This window comes from Monodelphis domestica, chromosome 4 (assembly GCF_027887165.1).
Source record: "Monodelphis domestica isolate mMonDom1 chromosome 4, mMonDom1.pri, whole genome shotgun sequence".
NCBI classification, from domain to species: Eukaryota; Metazoa; Chordata; class Mammalia; order Didelphimorphia; family Didelphidae; genus Monodelphis; species Monodelphis domestica.
The window spans coordinates 166,549,482-166,567,779 of NC_077230.1; the positions used below are offsets into that span (position 1 = coordinate 166,549,482).

General features: G+C 34.4%; 1 protein-coding gene across 4 annotated transcripts in view; it reads right to left on the bottom strand.

Moving 5' to 3' along the window:
- Window positions 1–17,877, bottom strand: part of RBMS1 (RNA binding motif single stranded interacting protein 1) — a 284,075-nt gene extending 266,198 nt beyond the window's left edge. The window contains exon 1 of one of the 4 annotated variants that reach the window (XM_007494251.3): window positions 17,331–17,877. In XM_007494251.3, the coding sequence (XP_007494313.1) occupies window positions 17,331–17,405 (75 nt within the window). In that variant the 5' untranslated portion in view covers window positions 17,406–17,877. The remainder of the gene's footprint in view (window positions 1–17,330) is intronic. The other 3 variants (XM_016433662.2, XM_056793945.1, XM_056793948.1) reach the window with 3 other exon arrangements.
- Between the last annotated feature and the right edge of the window lie 421 nt (window positions 17,878–18,298).

An 18,298-nucleotide genomic window follows, 5' to 3' on the forward strand; every position in this document is an offset into this window, starting at 1 on the left:
GTTTTATCACAGATATTGTTCCTTTAATTTCTATCTTCATGTCCACCACAAAAAGCCTTTTCACCATAGTTTGTCACCACAAGAAGGCTTTTTGTCATAGTTTGTAACCATTTGTAATATTATATACTTGTATAATATTATATTGTATTTTTCAAATTCACAAAACTATAAGTTGGAGGATAGGATTACATTTTATTATAAAATTATTGTCAATATTTCAATATTGAATATAAAAATTAATATTGATTCAGTTTTAGTATATAACAAAGTCAGGGAAAGTTGTAAGGTAAAAGTTATTTTGGGAACATAAAAATTAAATTGATTATATATTGAGTGAAGTTTAGATATATACAAAGAAAAGATCTTAAAAAAATCTTACAGTCATTAAATGAAATATATATTTTAAAAATGATTTAATTCTTTCCCCCAAAAACTAGAGAATGGTAATCAGATACATTGATGCTAATATAAAAAAAGAGAAAGATGCATTGAAATACAATGGAAGCAGTGCTGAACTTGTAGTGTCTGGATCTGTGTTAAAAACCAGACTGAAACTCTCAGCCTGTCTGACACTGGACAAATCATTTAATAGTTAGGAGTTTATCTCTTTTCATCATTAATTTGAGGGTGTTGAACTAGATTCTTCCTAACAAGCTATGGATACAAAAGAAAAGAAAAAAAGTAGTATGTAGTAAATAAATTTATCTTTATATAGGCTATGGTAGATTTAATATGCAGTGACTTCATTTGATTTATATTATAAAATGGAAGTTGGGAATATATGGAATCCTGTAATACATGACCTAAATATTCTACTTAAAGCACTTTGTATATTTTCTAAATTTAAAACACACACTTCTACAAAATCATTTTAAAATGTTACAAATATTTTCTTCCACATTTTGGAAAGTAAGTACCCAACTACCAAGGTATATAGAGAATGATCCAGAATTATGTTCAATGGTTCCAAGTCATTTAGAAGGTGCCAACACTAAGAAAAGAGAAATTAGGACAGTCAGCTTGTGCAGACTGTTAGACCTGGGATCAAGAAGACTCATCTTCCCAGGTTCAAGTCTGGCCTCAGACACCAGCTGTGTGATTTGAGCCAGTTTCTTCACCCTGTTTGCTTCAGTTTTATCATCTGAAAAGTAGCTGGAGAAGGAAATGGCAAATCTGTCCAGTATCTTTGCCAAGAAAACCCTATATGGGATCATGAAGAGTTGGATATGACTGAAAATGAATGAACAACCACAGCCAAGAAGATAAATTTGGCTTTAAAAAGGGGCTAGAGCATACTAGTGTTAAGAATACTTTAAAAAGAGTATGCTGATTCCAGGTCAACAGATATTTCGTGTATGGCACACAAAGAATCTTGCTCTCTTGGGATTTTAAATCTTACTGCCCATCTGCATCTTGCCCATACTGTGAGACATTTTATTGTTCTGTTACACTATTATGATCACTCCTATGCTGCACTGGTGAATGTACTGTGCATGCTAGTTGCAGTATATCAACAAATGGCCTGATACATGCTTTGTGCAAGCAAAGCTTTTAAGAGAGGAATAATAATACACATTTATATAGAATGTTCATGCCTCCAGAGCATATTCCTCACAACAACTCTGGGAGGTAGGGAGTAGAAATGTTACTAGCCTTACTGATGAAAATATTCCTCTCTGAGAAAGTTCAGGGCTGGGAATAGCTTGCTGGTGGTCCTATAGCTAAGAAATAGCTATAGCTCAGAACCAAGGATAGAAATTCTGATCTCCCAATTCAGAGTTCTTTATCAAATTTTCTACTATATTCTCTGACTCAGTAAGTTTCAAATTTGTATAAGCTTGGCTTCCTGGATAAGAGGGGAAAAGGAAGGAGAGGTCAAAGCATTTATAGTTCCTTGATAATGTCGCTGAGAAAATTATTATTTTATAGTCCTATTTGGAAACATCTGAGTATAGAAAATTGGATTTATCTACATTCTTACAAGAATAAGGATGTGAGAATTGAGGTATTCCTATCCTTCTTCTCTGGAGAGAAGCAATTTATTCTGGGGGAGCAAATTCTTCTCTGGGGATGCTGATCACTATTAATAGGGGGACTGCTTGCCTCCAAATAATATAAGGGCCAACAATCAGTGTCTTATTCATAGAAGGCACTTCTGTAAATATTTCTGAGTTATTACAGCACAAATCCCAAAGTAACTTATATTTATTGATAACTGAAATAGTTATGTTTGAAAGATTATACTGATGTGGAATAATCTAGAAGGGAGTGTTTTTTTCCTTTCAAAATTGAGCTATGTTGATGGAGAGGTTTTCACCAGAAGACCCAATAATAAAGACTAGTCTAGACATAGACATTTTATAGATATAATTGATCTATTTTTTAAACCTTTACATTCTGTCTTAGAATCAATATTGTGTATTGGTCCCCAGGCAAAAGAGTGGTAAGGGCTAGGCAATGGGGGTTATGTGACTTGCCCAGGACCACATAACTAGGAAGTGTTTGAGGCCACATATGAGCCCAAGACCTGGATATCAATCCACTGAGTCACCTAGCTGCCCCCATAATTGAAATTTTTCATTCTTGACTACACAGTTACTTTGTGGTCATATTTAACAGGATATATTCATTTTCATTATTTGTATAGTTTAGGGAAATATATGTATTGTAATAATGATAAACAGCCTATTTCAATTCACCAAACACTTATAAAATGTCTACTATTATGTAAGTAAGGCACTGCACCAGGAGCTGAGAATATAGCAAAAACAAAACAGTATTCACTGTTAAGAAATGTAATTCTTTGAGGAACTATTCTAGCTTTGACCATAAACATTCCAACTTCCTCTCTACTAACAAAGCAAAGAAATGAGGGACTCACTATATAATTTGGGCAAAGAATTTATTTTTACACTAATTGCCTGTATACTTAAGGCAAAGTTAATTTTTCCAAAGAGTTTGACCGAGAGGTATCTATTTATCATACTAGAAATAAAAGAAATTGGATTTTATATGTATGTATGTATGTAAATATATATATGTATATATATATGTATATATATATATCCTTCTATTTTCCCCTTCCTCCTTCCAAATATTTGTTGCATTAATCAAAACAACTCAGGTACCACCTCACACCTAGCAGACTGGCCAATATGACAGCAAAGGGAAGTAAGAAAAATGTTGGAGGGGATGTGACAAAATTGGGACACTAATGCATCACTGGTAGAGTTGTAAATAGATCCAACCATTCTGGAAGGCAATTTAGAACTATGCCTAAAGGGCTTTAAAAGACTGCCTACCCTTTGATCCAGCCCTACCATTGCTGGATTTGTACCCAAAGAGATAATAGGGAAAAATACTCGTACAAAAATATCTATAGCTGTGCTCTTTGTGGTGGTAAAAAATTGGTAAATGAGGGTATGTTCTTCGATTGGGGAATGGCTGAACAAATTTGTGGTTCATGTTGGTGATGGACTATTATTGTGCTGAAAGGAATAAAGAAATGGAGGAATTCCATGTGAACTGGAATGACCTCCAGGAAGTGATGCAGAGTGAAAGGAGCAGACCCAGGAGAACATTATACACAGAGACTGTGTATATGCTGTGACACAATCAAACATAATGGACTTTTCTACCAGCAGCAGTGCAATGATCCAGTACAATTCTAAGGAACTTACGAAAAAGAATGCTATCTGCATTCAGAGAAAGAACTGTGGGAGTAGAAACACAGAAGAAAAATATATGATTGATCACATGGTTCAATGGGGATATGATTGGGGATGTTGACTTTAAATGATCACTCTTGTAAATTGTAAAAACATGGAAATTGGTTTTGAACAATGATACATGTAGAATCCAGTGGAATTGCTTGTTGGCTTGGGGAGGGGGAGAGGGGAGAACATGAATCATTAAACAATTGAAAAATACTCTAAATTTATTTTTTAAGAACTAAATATTTGTTGCATTTCTTTGATCTGACAAAGCTAACATTAAGCATATATTTTATCAATTTATGTTATTTGTGGTAGAAAAGATTAATCAGACAATTGATAAATGGACAATAAGAACAAAACCACAAACTTTGTTAATTCAATTTTTACACATTAAAAGTGCAGTAAGTTGGAATAATAGAATATATACACACAGTTACATTCCTATTTTGATACAACTGTCCCACAAAATCCTAGCAGTCTTTAATATCTGGGATGTGAGCTAAATATTTTTCATGAACTTTTCTCATATTTTGATAAAAGGAATTGAGAAAAATGAATACTTTAATTTAGGAGAAGCATTAATTATTTAGGACAAGAAGTAGAGTAACTATTTTTACTATGATAAAATTTTCTCTCTCTAATCATTAACTTTGCCTTTGCTGTACCTGGAATGGAATAAGAGAGAGAGAGAGAGAGAGAGAGAGAGAGAGAGAGAGAGAGAGAGAGAGAGAGAGAGAGAGGGAGTACACTCTGAAATAGCTCCCAGCTCTTAAACTTCCTCCTACTAATGTGGACATCCTAAATCATCTACTGAATCACATCTTATCTCAATCTTTGACCATATCCCACTTATTGACTGCTAACAGTTATCCCAAAATTAGCATTCCAGATGGGACACAAATAAATTAGAAAAAGCCATAACCTTCATGACACATAGTTCCTTTCATTATCTTTTTGAACTTTATCTAGAAGTTCATTGATTAGGTTAGATGCACCGGTAGGAGAAAACAAGTCCAGTAAACAAGCAAGTATTAAGCATCTAACAATTGCCCAACACTGTGCTAAGGACTGAGGATATGAAAGAAAGACAAAAACAATGCCTACCCTCAAGGGCCTCATAGTCTAATGGGAGGAAACAATATGTGATCTAAGTATGTACCTGTAAGATATATATATATATATATATATATATATATATATATATATATATATATATATATAGAGAGAGAGAGAGAGAGAGAGAGAGAGAGAGAGAGAGAGAGAGTAAATGAACAGTAATCTTGTGGGATGGAGTGATGAGGGACTGGGACTGGCCTGCAAAGGGTAAGATTTCCACTGAGTCTTAAAGGAAGCCAGAAGAACTTTTACCAAGTTATAAAGGCAGTAAGATAAATTCAGGCTTTCATACTTTATGCAATGCATGTGTTTATGGAAAGTGGTAATAAGTAAAATTTAAATAAATATGATCATTTTCCAGTTGGCTTATGTTATCATTTCAGAGATGACTTATCTTCATGTCCAATTAATTTCTGATAAGTAATGGTTCCTGCTGGTTTAACTTTAAATTAAACTTTCTGTCAAATATTTAGTGAATGTCAATGAACTGCAAATCATTTAAGTGTGCCTGGAATGCATATTTATTGCTGAATTGTTCTTTTTAAAAAAGCAAAAAAAATCCTTTTACAACATGAACAAGAACCATCTAATTTATTTTGTAAAACAGATTTTTCTTACATTTATATTTTCTCTCATGCAGGGCATACACAGCTGTCCATTCATCACATTTTATTGTCAACTGTTTTGATGATAAAAATTAATCAGGAAAAATTTATAGCCAAAATATATCCCCCCTCCCAATATCTTCATATATATGACAAAACAGGCCTTTGGAATGATATAAGTACCTGCAGTAAGAACTATTTTTGTTGTCATAATCGATTGATTCTAGAGTAGAGATATCTTTAGTCAAGAACACTAAAGATGTGAATGGGTGCCACTAAGAGGTTAATGATGTGGAAACAGAGAGAAGATAAAATATTGAGGTTAAGGAAGGTGGATAGAAAACCTGAGAGAAAGGGGAGGAAAGGAATTAAAGAAGAAGGAAGGAAGGAAGGAAGGAAGGAAGGAAGGAAGGAAGGAAGGAAGGAAGGAAGGAAGGAAGGAAGGAAGGAAGGAAGGAAGGAAGCAAGGAAGGAAGGAAGGAGGGAGGGAGGGAAGAAGGGAGGGAGGGAGGAAAGAAGGAAGGAAAGGAGGGAGGGAGGAAGGAAGGAAGGAAAGAAGGAAGGAAGGAAGGAAGGAAGGAAGGAAGGAAGGAAGGAAGGAAGGAAGGAAGGAAGGAAGGAAGGAAGGAAGGAAGGAAGGAAGGGAGCGAGGGAAGGAAGGAAGGGAGGGAAAGAAGGAAGGAAGGGAAATAGCAAGAGCATCTAAGGCTCTTCAGGACATCTTTGGTAAAAGTTGAAGAAGCAAGTCAAAACCCATGTGAGAAAACATAAGCAGCACTCATCCCTGACTAAATTGAATCTCATCATTGATTTAATAATACATAAATTCCTCTATCGCATTTCAAAAGGGTTCTTATAGTGAACAAATATCCATAATAACTTTTACACTTTATGAAGGTCTTATCTGCTATTTTTAGGAAATTTATGATTCAAAATAGTAACAGTACTCCTCCTGATTTCTAACCCACTGAGAATTTAAAATGAGGTAAGAAATTCAGCTATTATTATGTATCCCAGCCCTCTAGCATATATAGTTTCATCTAAAAAGTTAAGATAATGTCTGTTGAATTGAATTCTTGTTTCAATATAATGGGACTGAATTAACACCAGTATTGCTTTTAAATACTCAAAAGGTCTCTCTACATTCAGGTAAACATAGGCATCAAATTAAAATTTCCCTAACTTTGTCAAGGGAAAGAGGAATGATGGTATTTTGGGGAAGAAATACACCATGTCTGAAATGTTCAACAAGATTCAAATCAAAGTAGCCAAAGATAAGAAAACAAAGAAATGCATTATTGTGCAGCCCTAGAAAGCAGAGGTACATTAGGGCCCAGACACATAGATATCTACCACGATGTCATTATCTGAACATACAATCATCAGACTGCACATTCAAATCAAATTTTCAAGGCTCAAAGGATGTGCACCAAAGAACATCCTGTACTAGTGGAACATGAATTTGAATTTTGTGATGAAGGCAAAGAAATAGAAAAGAGACCACACATATCCACAGTCATTTTCAAATTCCATCAATCTAATCTTGCCATATAATCTTGTGTTTTTTAAAAAATCTCTGCCCCTTCCCTATCAAATGTAAGCTCTCTGTTAAAATTTTTTTTGACTCAAATTTTGAAGAACACTTTTGTATTTATCTTATAAATAAAAATAATCAGATCTTCACTTCTTAAAATAGCAAACAAAATAGTTTAGCAAAATAGTTAGAAATGGTGCATAATTTTTTTTAAATTCTGAACCTAGGGATGAACAAAGAAAAGAAAATTTAAATAAATGTTTGATTCTGCAATTATGACATTTCACTTTTAATATTAGTAAAATATGTAGTTTTCAAGAAAGTACTATTATGTTAATTACATGCAGTTTTTATGTATGCACACAAGTGTACTTAGTATCTTTTAAAAATTTAAATCCTTACCTTCCATCTTAGAATCAATTCTGTGTATTGGTTCTAAGACAAAAGAGTGGTAAGGGCTAGGCAATTGGGGCTAAGTGACTTGCCCAGGGTCACATAGCTTGAAAATGTTTGAGGTCATATCTGAACCCAGACCTTCTATATCCAGGCTTGGTTCTCCACCCAGCTGCAACTTTCATTTTTAAAAACAAAGTTATACATTGTTAAATTTTAGTAACACTTCCAATTCAAATTTTTGCTGAGCTAAAAGGAAAAATGCTAACCAAAGGAAAACTTGATTAACCCCTCAACTGTGGGACAGATTTACAAGTGATAAACTGATGCTTTAATTATAATATTCTTTTTGTGCATTAAGATGTGGCGAAAGGTTTTAAACCAACCAAATCTAAAATACTCAGCCAGGAAGAGTTGTGGATTTAGTTCCATGTCACTAAGAAAGTATCAGCTGCTCAGATCTAGAATTATTCTCTGGTAGCTAACAAATCCCTTTTTGTCATTTCTTTGGTTAACACTATTATTTCAAGCTATCAGTAGCATGAAACTAAGCACAAAGAATAGCTGAGACTGAGAACCTGGTTCCATTGTTAAGACAATGAAAGTAATAGAATGCTTTGGAGGAGGCATATTAGCCTTTGGGAAGTTCCTGTTAATGAGATGGGAAAAAATACCAATTACTTTTTTCTAAATTATCCACATGTGTCAAAGGCTTTTCTGTTATGAATTACAATTGTTACTGAGAAGACAAAGATAATTGATGGGGTTACAAATTTATAATCAAATTTTCTAGTCATCATGACCAAATATTTATCTGAGATTTAAGAATATAAACTATAAACATCTTTATTATGATGTCCCTCTGTATGTGCATGTACTTTCCTGCATGTGCAGGGGGTAGAATGATAGGATGGCATCAATATTAACACATATACAATTTAAATTCTCAAATATGCCAATATTTTTTCAATTCCAAAAATGGAAAATAGCATGCAGTAATTTTTTAAACCCTTACCTTCTTCCTTCAGAAGAGTGGTAAGGGCTAGGCAATGGAAGTTAAGTGACTTTCTCAGGGTTACACAGCTAGGGAGTGTCGGAGGCCAAATTTGAACCCAGGACCTCCCATCTCTAGGCCTGGCTCTCAAACCACTGAGCCCCCCAGCTGCTCCCCAAGCATGCTGTAATTTTGAGAAGTTAAGGGAATAATCTGAAGTCTTCATTTGAAATTCCATCCTTCCAATTATTTTCCCCCTCTCTTTTTAGACCTTAGAAGGACCTTGCTAATTCAAGCCTTGAATGATACTTGCTTAAAAATCACTATATCTCTATTCTGTATATCCTGGAAAGAAAGTTGAATGAGACTTATGATGCTCAAGTTGTACCCCAATTCTGCAGCTTTGTATTTGAGGGAGTCAGCTAAGCTATATGGACATTCTATTTCCTCATTTGTAAATTAAGGGGTTTGTATTCCTTCCAGGCTAAAATTCTAGTATTTCCTACTCTTCTTTCTGCATATCACATTTTTCAGATAAAAAAATAAAATATCTATTTGGCTTGTTTGAAATAGGATCACTTGTCTCTCTGGACCTGTGGAACTTCTCTGTTCTTTAATTCTAGTGAGAAAATTACCCATGACATACAATAAATGGCCTGATTTTGTTCCATTAAATCACTATTTACCTACAACAGGTAAATACGACAGGACCTCAACAGTTCTACTTGACTGAGCAATATTGCTCAATGAGAGTCAGAGAAGAGATATCATGTCCCATACTTTGGCCACCTTAATCTTTCTGAAGTGTTTCTTTCCACTTCCAAAAGATGATAAAGGATGATCTTACCAGGATTTTAGGAGTCTATCACTAGATTAGAAAGTGAGAGTAACTACAATGTTTATGAGATACTAGGAATAATAAAATATGTTAGCTCCTGTTAGAAAGATAATACTTACCAAGCAGATATTAAATACATTAGCTTATGTACAGATATTACTGAAAAGAAATTATCAAATTAGCACTGTAACAAGAACCAAAGTCTTTCTCCCTCCTTTTACCTTTCTCTTTCTCTCCCATAAACAGAGCTAATGAGCTGAAGAGGAATAAACAGCTATTTCAAAAGGTTTCGCAAACAATTAAAAGCAACAGTTCTGCACAATCATTAATATACTATTTTAAGAATTATAATTTCATAGACTCCTAACCTTAGTTTAGCAACACAAGAAACAAGAAACTAGAAAATGAATCATATAAAATATGGTAATTAAACAGCATGAAAAACTTCTATAGCTCATATAATAAGAGAAAAGGGGAGAATTTTGCTATTTTAAGTGTTCAATTTTCATAGCTGTATCAAATGACTTTTATTTTTAAAAAGCTGATGAAATAATTATATGACATACTCAATTTTTTATCAGCTATCCTAATCCAAACTTCTTTCTATTTCTATTATTCCTGGTATGAGTATTATTGCTATTATTTCTAGTATACCTGTTCTTAAGAATTTTAAAAAACTCTACTGTTGTTTGTTAATCTCATTTAAATTTTGGCATTATCTCTGTACACAAAGAGTGGTTTCTATTAGACCTTCCTGTATAGGTTGTTTCACAAAAGACTAGCTATTTCTCAAACACTCATTCTTTCTTCTCAAATTGATTATATTGTCTTTGAGTGCAGGGATCAGATCTTTTACTTCTGTATCACTTCACAGTTACCAGTATAGAGATTTGCACACACTGGGTAGTCACTCAGAAACACTATTGATTCACCAATTTTTATCACTTACAGACAACAATAAAAAATCAAAAGCATTTATTACAACACCTACTATGAGCTAGGCAGAAGACATTTTAATTCAATTTTATTTATTTTCAATTACAAATTATCTCCCCCCTCACCCTTCCTCCCCGTCCATTAAAAAGGAAAGAAATATAAAGTCCATGCAAAATATATTTTAGCATTAGACACATTCCAAAAAAAAAGAAGAAGAAAAGGAACTAAAGGAACTAAATAATACAAAATATAGTTCAATCTGCATTCACGATCTATCAGTTCTCCTTCTGGAGATTGGGAGTATCTTTCATCATGAGTCTTTTGGAATTTTCACTGGTCACTGTGTAAATTGGTTACTCAGTCATTCAGTTCATTATTTTTTAAAGATATTATTGTCATTCTAAATATTGTTCTTATTCAACTCACTTCACTGTGCATCAGTTAATACAGGTGTTATTGGTTTTTTCCTGAAACTTTCTCTTTCATCATTTCTTACAGCATAATTATTCCATCATATTCAAATACCATAACTTGTTCAGCCATTGCCCAATTGATGGGCATCCCAAAAGATCTATTTTTGTTAGCAGATCCATAACTATCTTAGTAAGTCTTCATCTCTGTTTTGGAACTTAGCCTTCATGAACACAATGTAAGCTTTACTTCAAGAATTACTTCAAAACTAATTGAAACAGAGGACCATGTGATTCATTTCTATTTATCATATTGCTGAAGAACCTTGTAGCCTCTTCTTCAAATGTCTCTTTATCTATTCCCCTTCTTTATTGGTACAATTCTTTCTCATTTTTTTTACATTTACTTCAACAATATTTACATTATTATTTTAAGGAGACTAGACTGGATTAACTAAAAGTAATTAGAATGCAACCAAAGTCTGATCAGTTTACTAAAGCAATTCTTGTAACTTTTTTTCTGCATCCTAGTGAACAGAGAGGTGTGCAACTTCTAGCAATTCTTCATCCATGCATTCTCACTGTGTTTGGTCTGAGGATAATACTTTACAATGTCTAAATCACATTAACTTTAATCTTCTCATTGAATATTACCTTCACAAAAGTATAATTTACCTATTATTTGATAGATTACCCAGCTAAATTATTTTTCTTTTAATGTTAACATATTAAATGATGTGCAATTAAACTAAAAAAAACATTTTAATTCATTTTACAGGAAAAATAACACCTTGAAATTTACTTTGAAGAATTATTTTAACTTTGAGTTCTATATGAATTGCTGTTAAATTGATTATCATATTTCTTAAGCATTTTGAAAGTTAAAAACATAACTTTCAGTATTAATGATAAAATGTACTTCCTTTGAAAAAATACTTCTATGTTGTATCTTTTATCCAAAATACTTCTATATTGTATCTTTTGTATTTAAAAAGTTCAAATTCTCTTTTATTCACACAACATCATTATGTTGTGTGAATATAGGTTTTTCTACTATTTCACAAAACAGGTCAAGAGATTCCTTCAAGGTCATGTACCAGTCATAGACAACGAATAAGTTAGATAACAAGTCTCCTTGATTTCAACTCCTTACTTAATGTTGCTTCCTTTAAAAATGTTTCCAATAAATATCAATAACGTGCAAAGCAGTCCATAAATTTTACACAAAAATTAAGAAAATGAAAGGTTTCACTTTGGAGCTTTTTGACACAAAAAAATGTCACCATTTCATTATGGTTGGTAATCTTCCTCTACTCCATACAGTAATGCTACAAGACATTTTTGAGTTATATATCATCCTCAAAAATATTGTGTGAGGGTACTTTTTCATACCATAATTGAAGTATTTACTAATCCTCTCATATCAAACATCCTTAGGGTCCCTAATGTGTTTTCCTTAAAACATCAAACCAAGTAATACAAGGATTTCATTTTCCTTTTACCTTTAGAACTTTGACATTGAACATCCTTAAGGTCTGAAAAATATTTCCATCTACTGCACACTGGGTTAATTCATATTAGATAGTTAATAAACATTTGTTTTGTCCTACCCTTCTCAAAAAAGAGAACCAACCTAGGTGCCTGAAGAAAGGTCTGCAAAAAGAATGTTAGGACCTATGGTCAGTGATAGTGAGAGGAAATTTGCTAAGAACCTCAAATAAGATAATAATATATCAATGACTTAAGGGACTCTTCAGGTTTATTTTAAAAAACTAATTAAAAAGATTAACCAATTCAACTTTTACTTTAACACAAACATTTTTGTTTTTCCATTCTTGATATCTGGATAATTTTAATGATTATGAAGTTATATAAAAAAACAAAAATTCCCTCTGGTTACTCTTATTTTAAGAAGTAAAGAAAATGAACTCTGGCTTCAGCCAAAAAAAAGTATTACTTCATCTGGAATAACAGTTATAAAGCAGCTCATTAAACTTACAAGTTACAGTAGATTCTTACACATTATCCGAAGTCCAATCTGTACATCAGTGCCTAAATACTTAGATTTTTTAAAAAAGCATTTCTGCATGTAATTGCACATTATTGCCTGACTTGTTATTTAGTCATTTTATTTAAACTTAAAGCCAATAGCAAGGCAAAAACATAGTTACATCAGTTTTTAAAAACAACTTCTGGAGCAAAATGACATTTCCTTTCATACCTCCTCTCACATTAACTAAAAGATATTTGAGTAGTTCTAGATATGAGATATTACTAATGTATTACAATATAGTATTCAAATGTAACTTTACTAAAAATTCTCCATTTTCTTCAGTCCCCTTCATTTCTTCAAGGTGATCACAATCTGTCATTGCTTTTGTGAAAAAAATTCATTATAAAATTCTCGTTATTTTTTCTTGTTTGATTTTATTCAATTCTATTAGATACATTTTAGTACAAACCTCACCATTACACAATGGCCTGCTTTTTAAAACACAAAGTTGCATTTTTCCTAAAAATATATTTTACTCCACCATTTGTCTATATTATTAATTTGAGTCTTTTTATGCATTAAACCTATTACTCCTAATTCCTAGAGAAATGCTTAATTTCTCACTTTACATAATGTTCATTTGACTAATGGTAAGTTAAGGCTAAGGAATATTATAAAATATTACTGCAAAGCTTTTATCTTAGATATGCAAATTGACTTTAGAAAAATTGTTTTACCCTATTACCCTGTATTAATGTGATTCTCTATTTATCACAACTAACAGCCATTTACTATTGTTCTATTTCTGAACTTGGGTTCAGAGATAACTCACTTTGCCATCTGGAACATTTTATTTGAAACTGATATATATTCTTGCATTATGTATCAGTGTTGATTAACATTAAATTTTTTTCATCATGATACATTTCAGTCTTAAGAGCATCATAACTGTAAAATGTAATCCTATTAATGAGAATAAAGACTATGTTTACATTGAGTTTGGTTGCCACATATTATAATGGTTTGAACACCTTTCTGATTTTCCTCACTTCTTTTTTAGCATAAGGAATTGAAACCAAGGATGAAACATATATGTAGGTGATTACTCCTGTTATAAGAAACAATAAAAAAATGAACATCCTTGGCTTCAGCTAAAATACTACACATATTAACATGCATACACACAAGATATTGTATATGTACAATATGTGTATAGATGTACATATGTACATTTATACATATATTGATGTTTAGATATACACAAAATATTTTCAAAAATGCCTTCTGAGCACCTTACATTTTACTAAGGCTTTAGGACTGAAGAAATTTTTAAAACAGATATGGATATAGACACCAGGAGAAAATATGTATTTGAGAATGCTATATTATTATAATTCAATAAAATATATGAAAAATGACAAAATCATTATATTACAATGGAAACTTAGAGATAAAAATTTTTGCCAATTTATATAAGCCATATTTTAAAAGTGAGAAAAATCTTTAGTATTAGCACACATTGAAGAAGGTACTTGAATCCTAGTTCTCAGAACTAAGGCTATGTGATTGAACCTGATGTGATATGAGTATATTTACTAAGGAATACCACATAGCAAACAGGCATGTAAAATCAAGTTACTTGAAATTTGTTACTTTTGCCCAAGTGTAATAAGAAAATTTCACAATCTCCTTGAATAATTTCAAACTTCCAAGGAAATTCTATCGCATCTCTTTAAAAATAAAACTATTACATAAAAATATAGCCATTACATCATATCTTTAAATAATTTCAACATTTCTGGGAAATGCTTCCCTTTAGCCACTTTGACTCCATCTCCCACATAAACCCACAAGGAACCTCTTGAGCATACCTAAAATTCTCCCACATGCACAAATTTATTTCATGTTTAAGAGAGCTTTTAATGTTACTGATTTACTCTTTCATAGGCATATGGAACTTACTAATGCGGTAAGATGACTTTAAATCACTATTGTCATATTATTCTTGAGTAATGGACATCCAAAATAATTTCAGTGTTTTGTTAAAAGGGTATAAAATGAGCCTAAAGAAAATATATTTGAATTACTAACTAAAATCAAATAAGTAAATTACACAGTTAAATAACTTTTATTATATTAATGAAACTTCTCAGGTGCTACATTGACCCTTAGGATTCCTATTCTTTTAAACCCAAAACAGCTTACCCCTTTCCATTTCAAGAAAATCACATCCCGTAAGCAAAAGTTTAAATTAAACATAACTTATTAACAGCCATTCTATTCCTTTTTTAAATATAGTTTCAAAAACAGCAGTTTTAAAACAACTCTGATGTGCAAACATGTCATTGTACTTTAAACAAAATGATGTTTTCAACCCTACATTTCAGAAATGTGAAAAAACACAGATGTGATTGTCATTGTGCATGGATCACAGACCCCTTAATTAAATTTTAACTTTTAGATCAGGTACTATTTTGTTTTTAAGTTAACTACTGGTCAAAATAATATTTTTAAATAATACTATTTCTTTTCTATCTCCTTGCCAGATGTTTTAAGCCAAATTTGCTTATGTCATCCAGACTTCGATTATATACATTTGTCTCTAGTCCTTGTACAATTTTTTTTGAGAGGGTTCCTGCCCATAAGTACAATTAGATTGCTATTATAATAGAAAATTTGGATTTAACCTCCCAAATTTTAATACCCACATTATATATAGGTCAAGTGGGCATGTGTGCTACTCTGCTAAAACAAAGAGATTCAGAGTAATGGGATTTCAGGCTTCTTAGCAGAAACAGCAAGATATGTTTTGAAAATGTCATTTACTGTAACACAAATCAATATTAAATGCTTTATGCAGGAAGCACACTTTCAGAAAATGGCCCTTAAAGCTTTCTGTGGATCCAACCCTAATTACCAGAGCAGGCTCTTACAGTTTGTCTCCCTCTTCAATTATTTACAGGGCAAAAAAGCCAAGTGGCATTGCATTAGCTATATTAAATGTTATGTACTTGGTTTCCAACTTACTAATGGTACATAAAAATCACTAAGGTAAATGTTCCTCTAGAAAAGTGTTTCCCCTTCTTTCTTCACCTGAGTGTATTTATTTATTATTCATACAATTAAGTGTGGAATAGTACAAAAGACTGTCCTGCAGGCACCTTATGCTGCATAATTTAAACAGGTGCATTAAACATATATGATATCTAAAAGGCAGCGCATTGATTAGTTCACAATATTTCTTTAAACAACTCATATTTACCATGCTTCTATCATTCAAATTGGCATCTCAAATCACTGAAAGACATATTAGTGTAAATCTGAGGGAAAATTAATGAAGGAAACTAAAACTGCTGCCATTTTGACGCTTTCTGGCTACCAGGGCTAAAATGGACTTTTTTTTTTTTTTGGTGGTGGTGGGGGGGAGTAGCAAGTAATTTCTCTGTTTCTTCAGTTTTGACAGTTGTTGTTTGACATGGTCAGATTTGCTATGTGCTATGATTCCTTGTTACTATGGACCACACCTACAAAGAAAGGAAGCTTATCAAACTGGCTAGGGAAGTCTCTTCTTTATGGACCAGAAGTATGTTCTTTCATTGGCCAGGACCTAAATACATCCTCCAAATTAAAGTTCACACATTATACCCATACCTGATTAATATCTGTCCTATTCTGAACTGTGAAGAGAGATGCTCAAGACACCCTCCCCTTTGCTTCTGACCTTTTGAACAATGATGCTGATAAAGATCTAAGGCCAGTATTAATTTTGGATCAAATACAATTATTTTAAATGAGCTGAAAGAATTCAGCTTCTGACAAAAAATTAAAACCGAGATAAGCCAAAGAACAAAATTATCCATGGTCCCTAGAAAATGAAATTTTTATAGCTAAAGAGCATCAGCAAGTATCTCCTGTCAAAGACCATTTCAAACAAACATCGAAAATTCTTTTACTTTCAATAAAGAAGGCTGGTAAAAAATGTTTTGTAGTCATAAAAATTATAAATGGCTAAATAATTTCGCTGGATGGAAATGGCTTTCACCCCTTCCTTTGCAAAAGTTACCAGTTACATGTGAGGGGGGGCATCAATGAGTGTTCAATGAACTTTGGCCACCTCTCTACCCCAAACTCTAACATAAAAGTAGAAATCAGTAACCAGGTGATGTGCCATAGCCACACAAAGATCAGAGGTGAGGGGGAGGGTGAGAAAGTAAGAGAAGAGGTAGATGAGAGAAAGGCACATTTCTAAATAGCTCTGCCAGGGATGAACTAGGAAGGGGGCAGTTCGAGGGGGGGGGGAGGGTTGGCGCATGACTCAGGAGGAGAAAAGCTCGTTCTTCATGGGTGAAAGCCTAGAAGAGTGGGGGTGGTGGGAGAAACCGAAACGATGATAAGGACCTGAGCAGCAAAGGCCCACCTAGATCATTACCGAGAAAGCCCCCAGCCGTTCTTGCAACCCCTCCCCTCCTCAAAGGAAGGAAGGGACTGCCGGCTCTTTCCTGTCTGGTCTCTCGCTTTCCCGATTGCTTTCAGAAACCCGATCCTAACACTCTCTTCCCAGAGAAGCCCTAAGCGCTCACTCCCAGCCTGGGCTATAGTTAGCAACATCCAGTCAACTACAACAGTAGAACAGTAGAGCGCGCAGTGCGCTCCAAGCCTCCTCCTTCTCCCCCTCCCCCCACCCCACCCTAAGACGCCAGATCCCCTGAAAACTACCCGCTCCCCTCTGAACCAAGACCCTATCCCCACCCTTCCCTAGGCACCCGTCCCAACTCCCCACCCCTTTCCCATTTACCTTCGCCTGGAGATACTGAGGGTAGTAGTAGGTGGTGTACTGGGGGTACATCTGTTGTTTCCACACTTTGCCCATGAAGCTGGAAATGTATCCTGCGGTGCAGGGTCGGGGACACTTTGGGTTTTCCAAGTCTAGGTCTCTCCTGTCTCTCTCCCTTCCTGGCGCTGCTGCTGCTGCTGCCGCCACCGCTGCCTCTGCTCCACTTCCTTCTAATCCCAGACCAAACCTCCTCTTCGTCCTCCTTCCCCACCCAAGCAAAAGAGAGAAAACACTGCAGAAACCAGAGGACACCTGGGACCGGACTCTCCCAAGGAGTTTCCTCCCTAGCCTTCTCGGATTGCTTGGAGACCAGAGCAAGGAGCGCTGGCCACTTTCCACTCCAGGCGGACTGCACTGGAGCAGAACTGGAAAAGCGATCGATAAAAGTGTAAAGTGCTGCGGCTGCTGCTGAGGCTGCTGCTGCTGCTGCGGCGGCTGCTGCTGGGGCTGCGGCGGCGGCGGCGTCGGCGGCGGCGGCAGCTGCGCTCGGTGCCAGGCAGCATCTGGGGGGGGGGGGGGGGAAGTGGGGGAGCAGGACTGGTGAGTGCAGGCGCGTGGGGGAAGGGCAAGGGGCGGGACTTAGTCACTGTCCAAGCCCGGAATGGGCTTGAGGTGTGGGTTTTAGTTTTTTTTTTTTTTTTAATTTTAATTTATTTTTAATTTTTAATCAGTCCTTACCTTCAAAGGGGGAGTGGGGGTGGGGAAGGGAAAGGAGAATGAATCTAGACGCTCCAGGCTAAAAAGGGTTTCTTTGTGTCAGAAAGGAGATTCTCCCCTCATTTGATGGGCATAGATTACGAATTGTAGGATGGGCACCCGGATTGCTTTCATTAGTTTTATTTCGTCCTTTAAGAGAAACCGATTTTTCTTATACTTTTTTTTCCCTCCAGTAATCAAAAAAAAATTTTTTTTTAGCAGCGAGAGGAAAT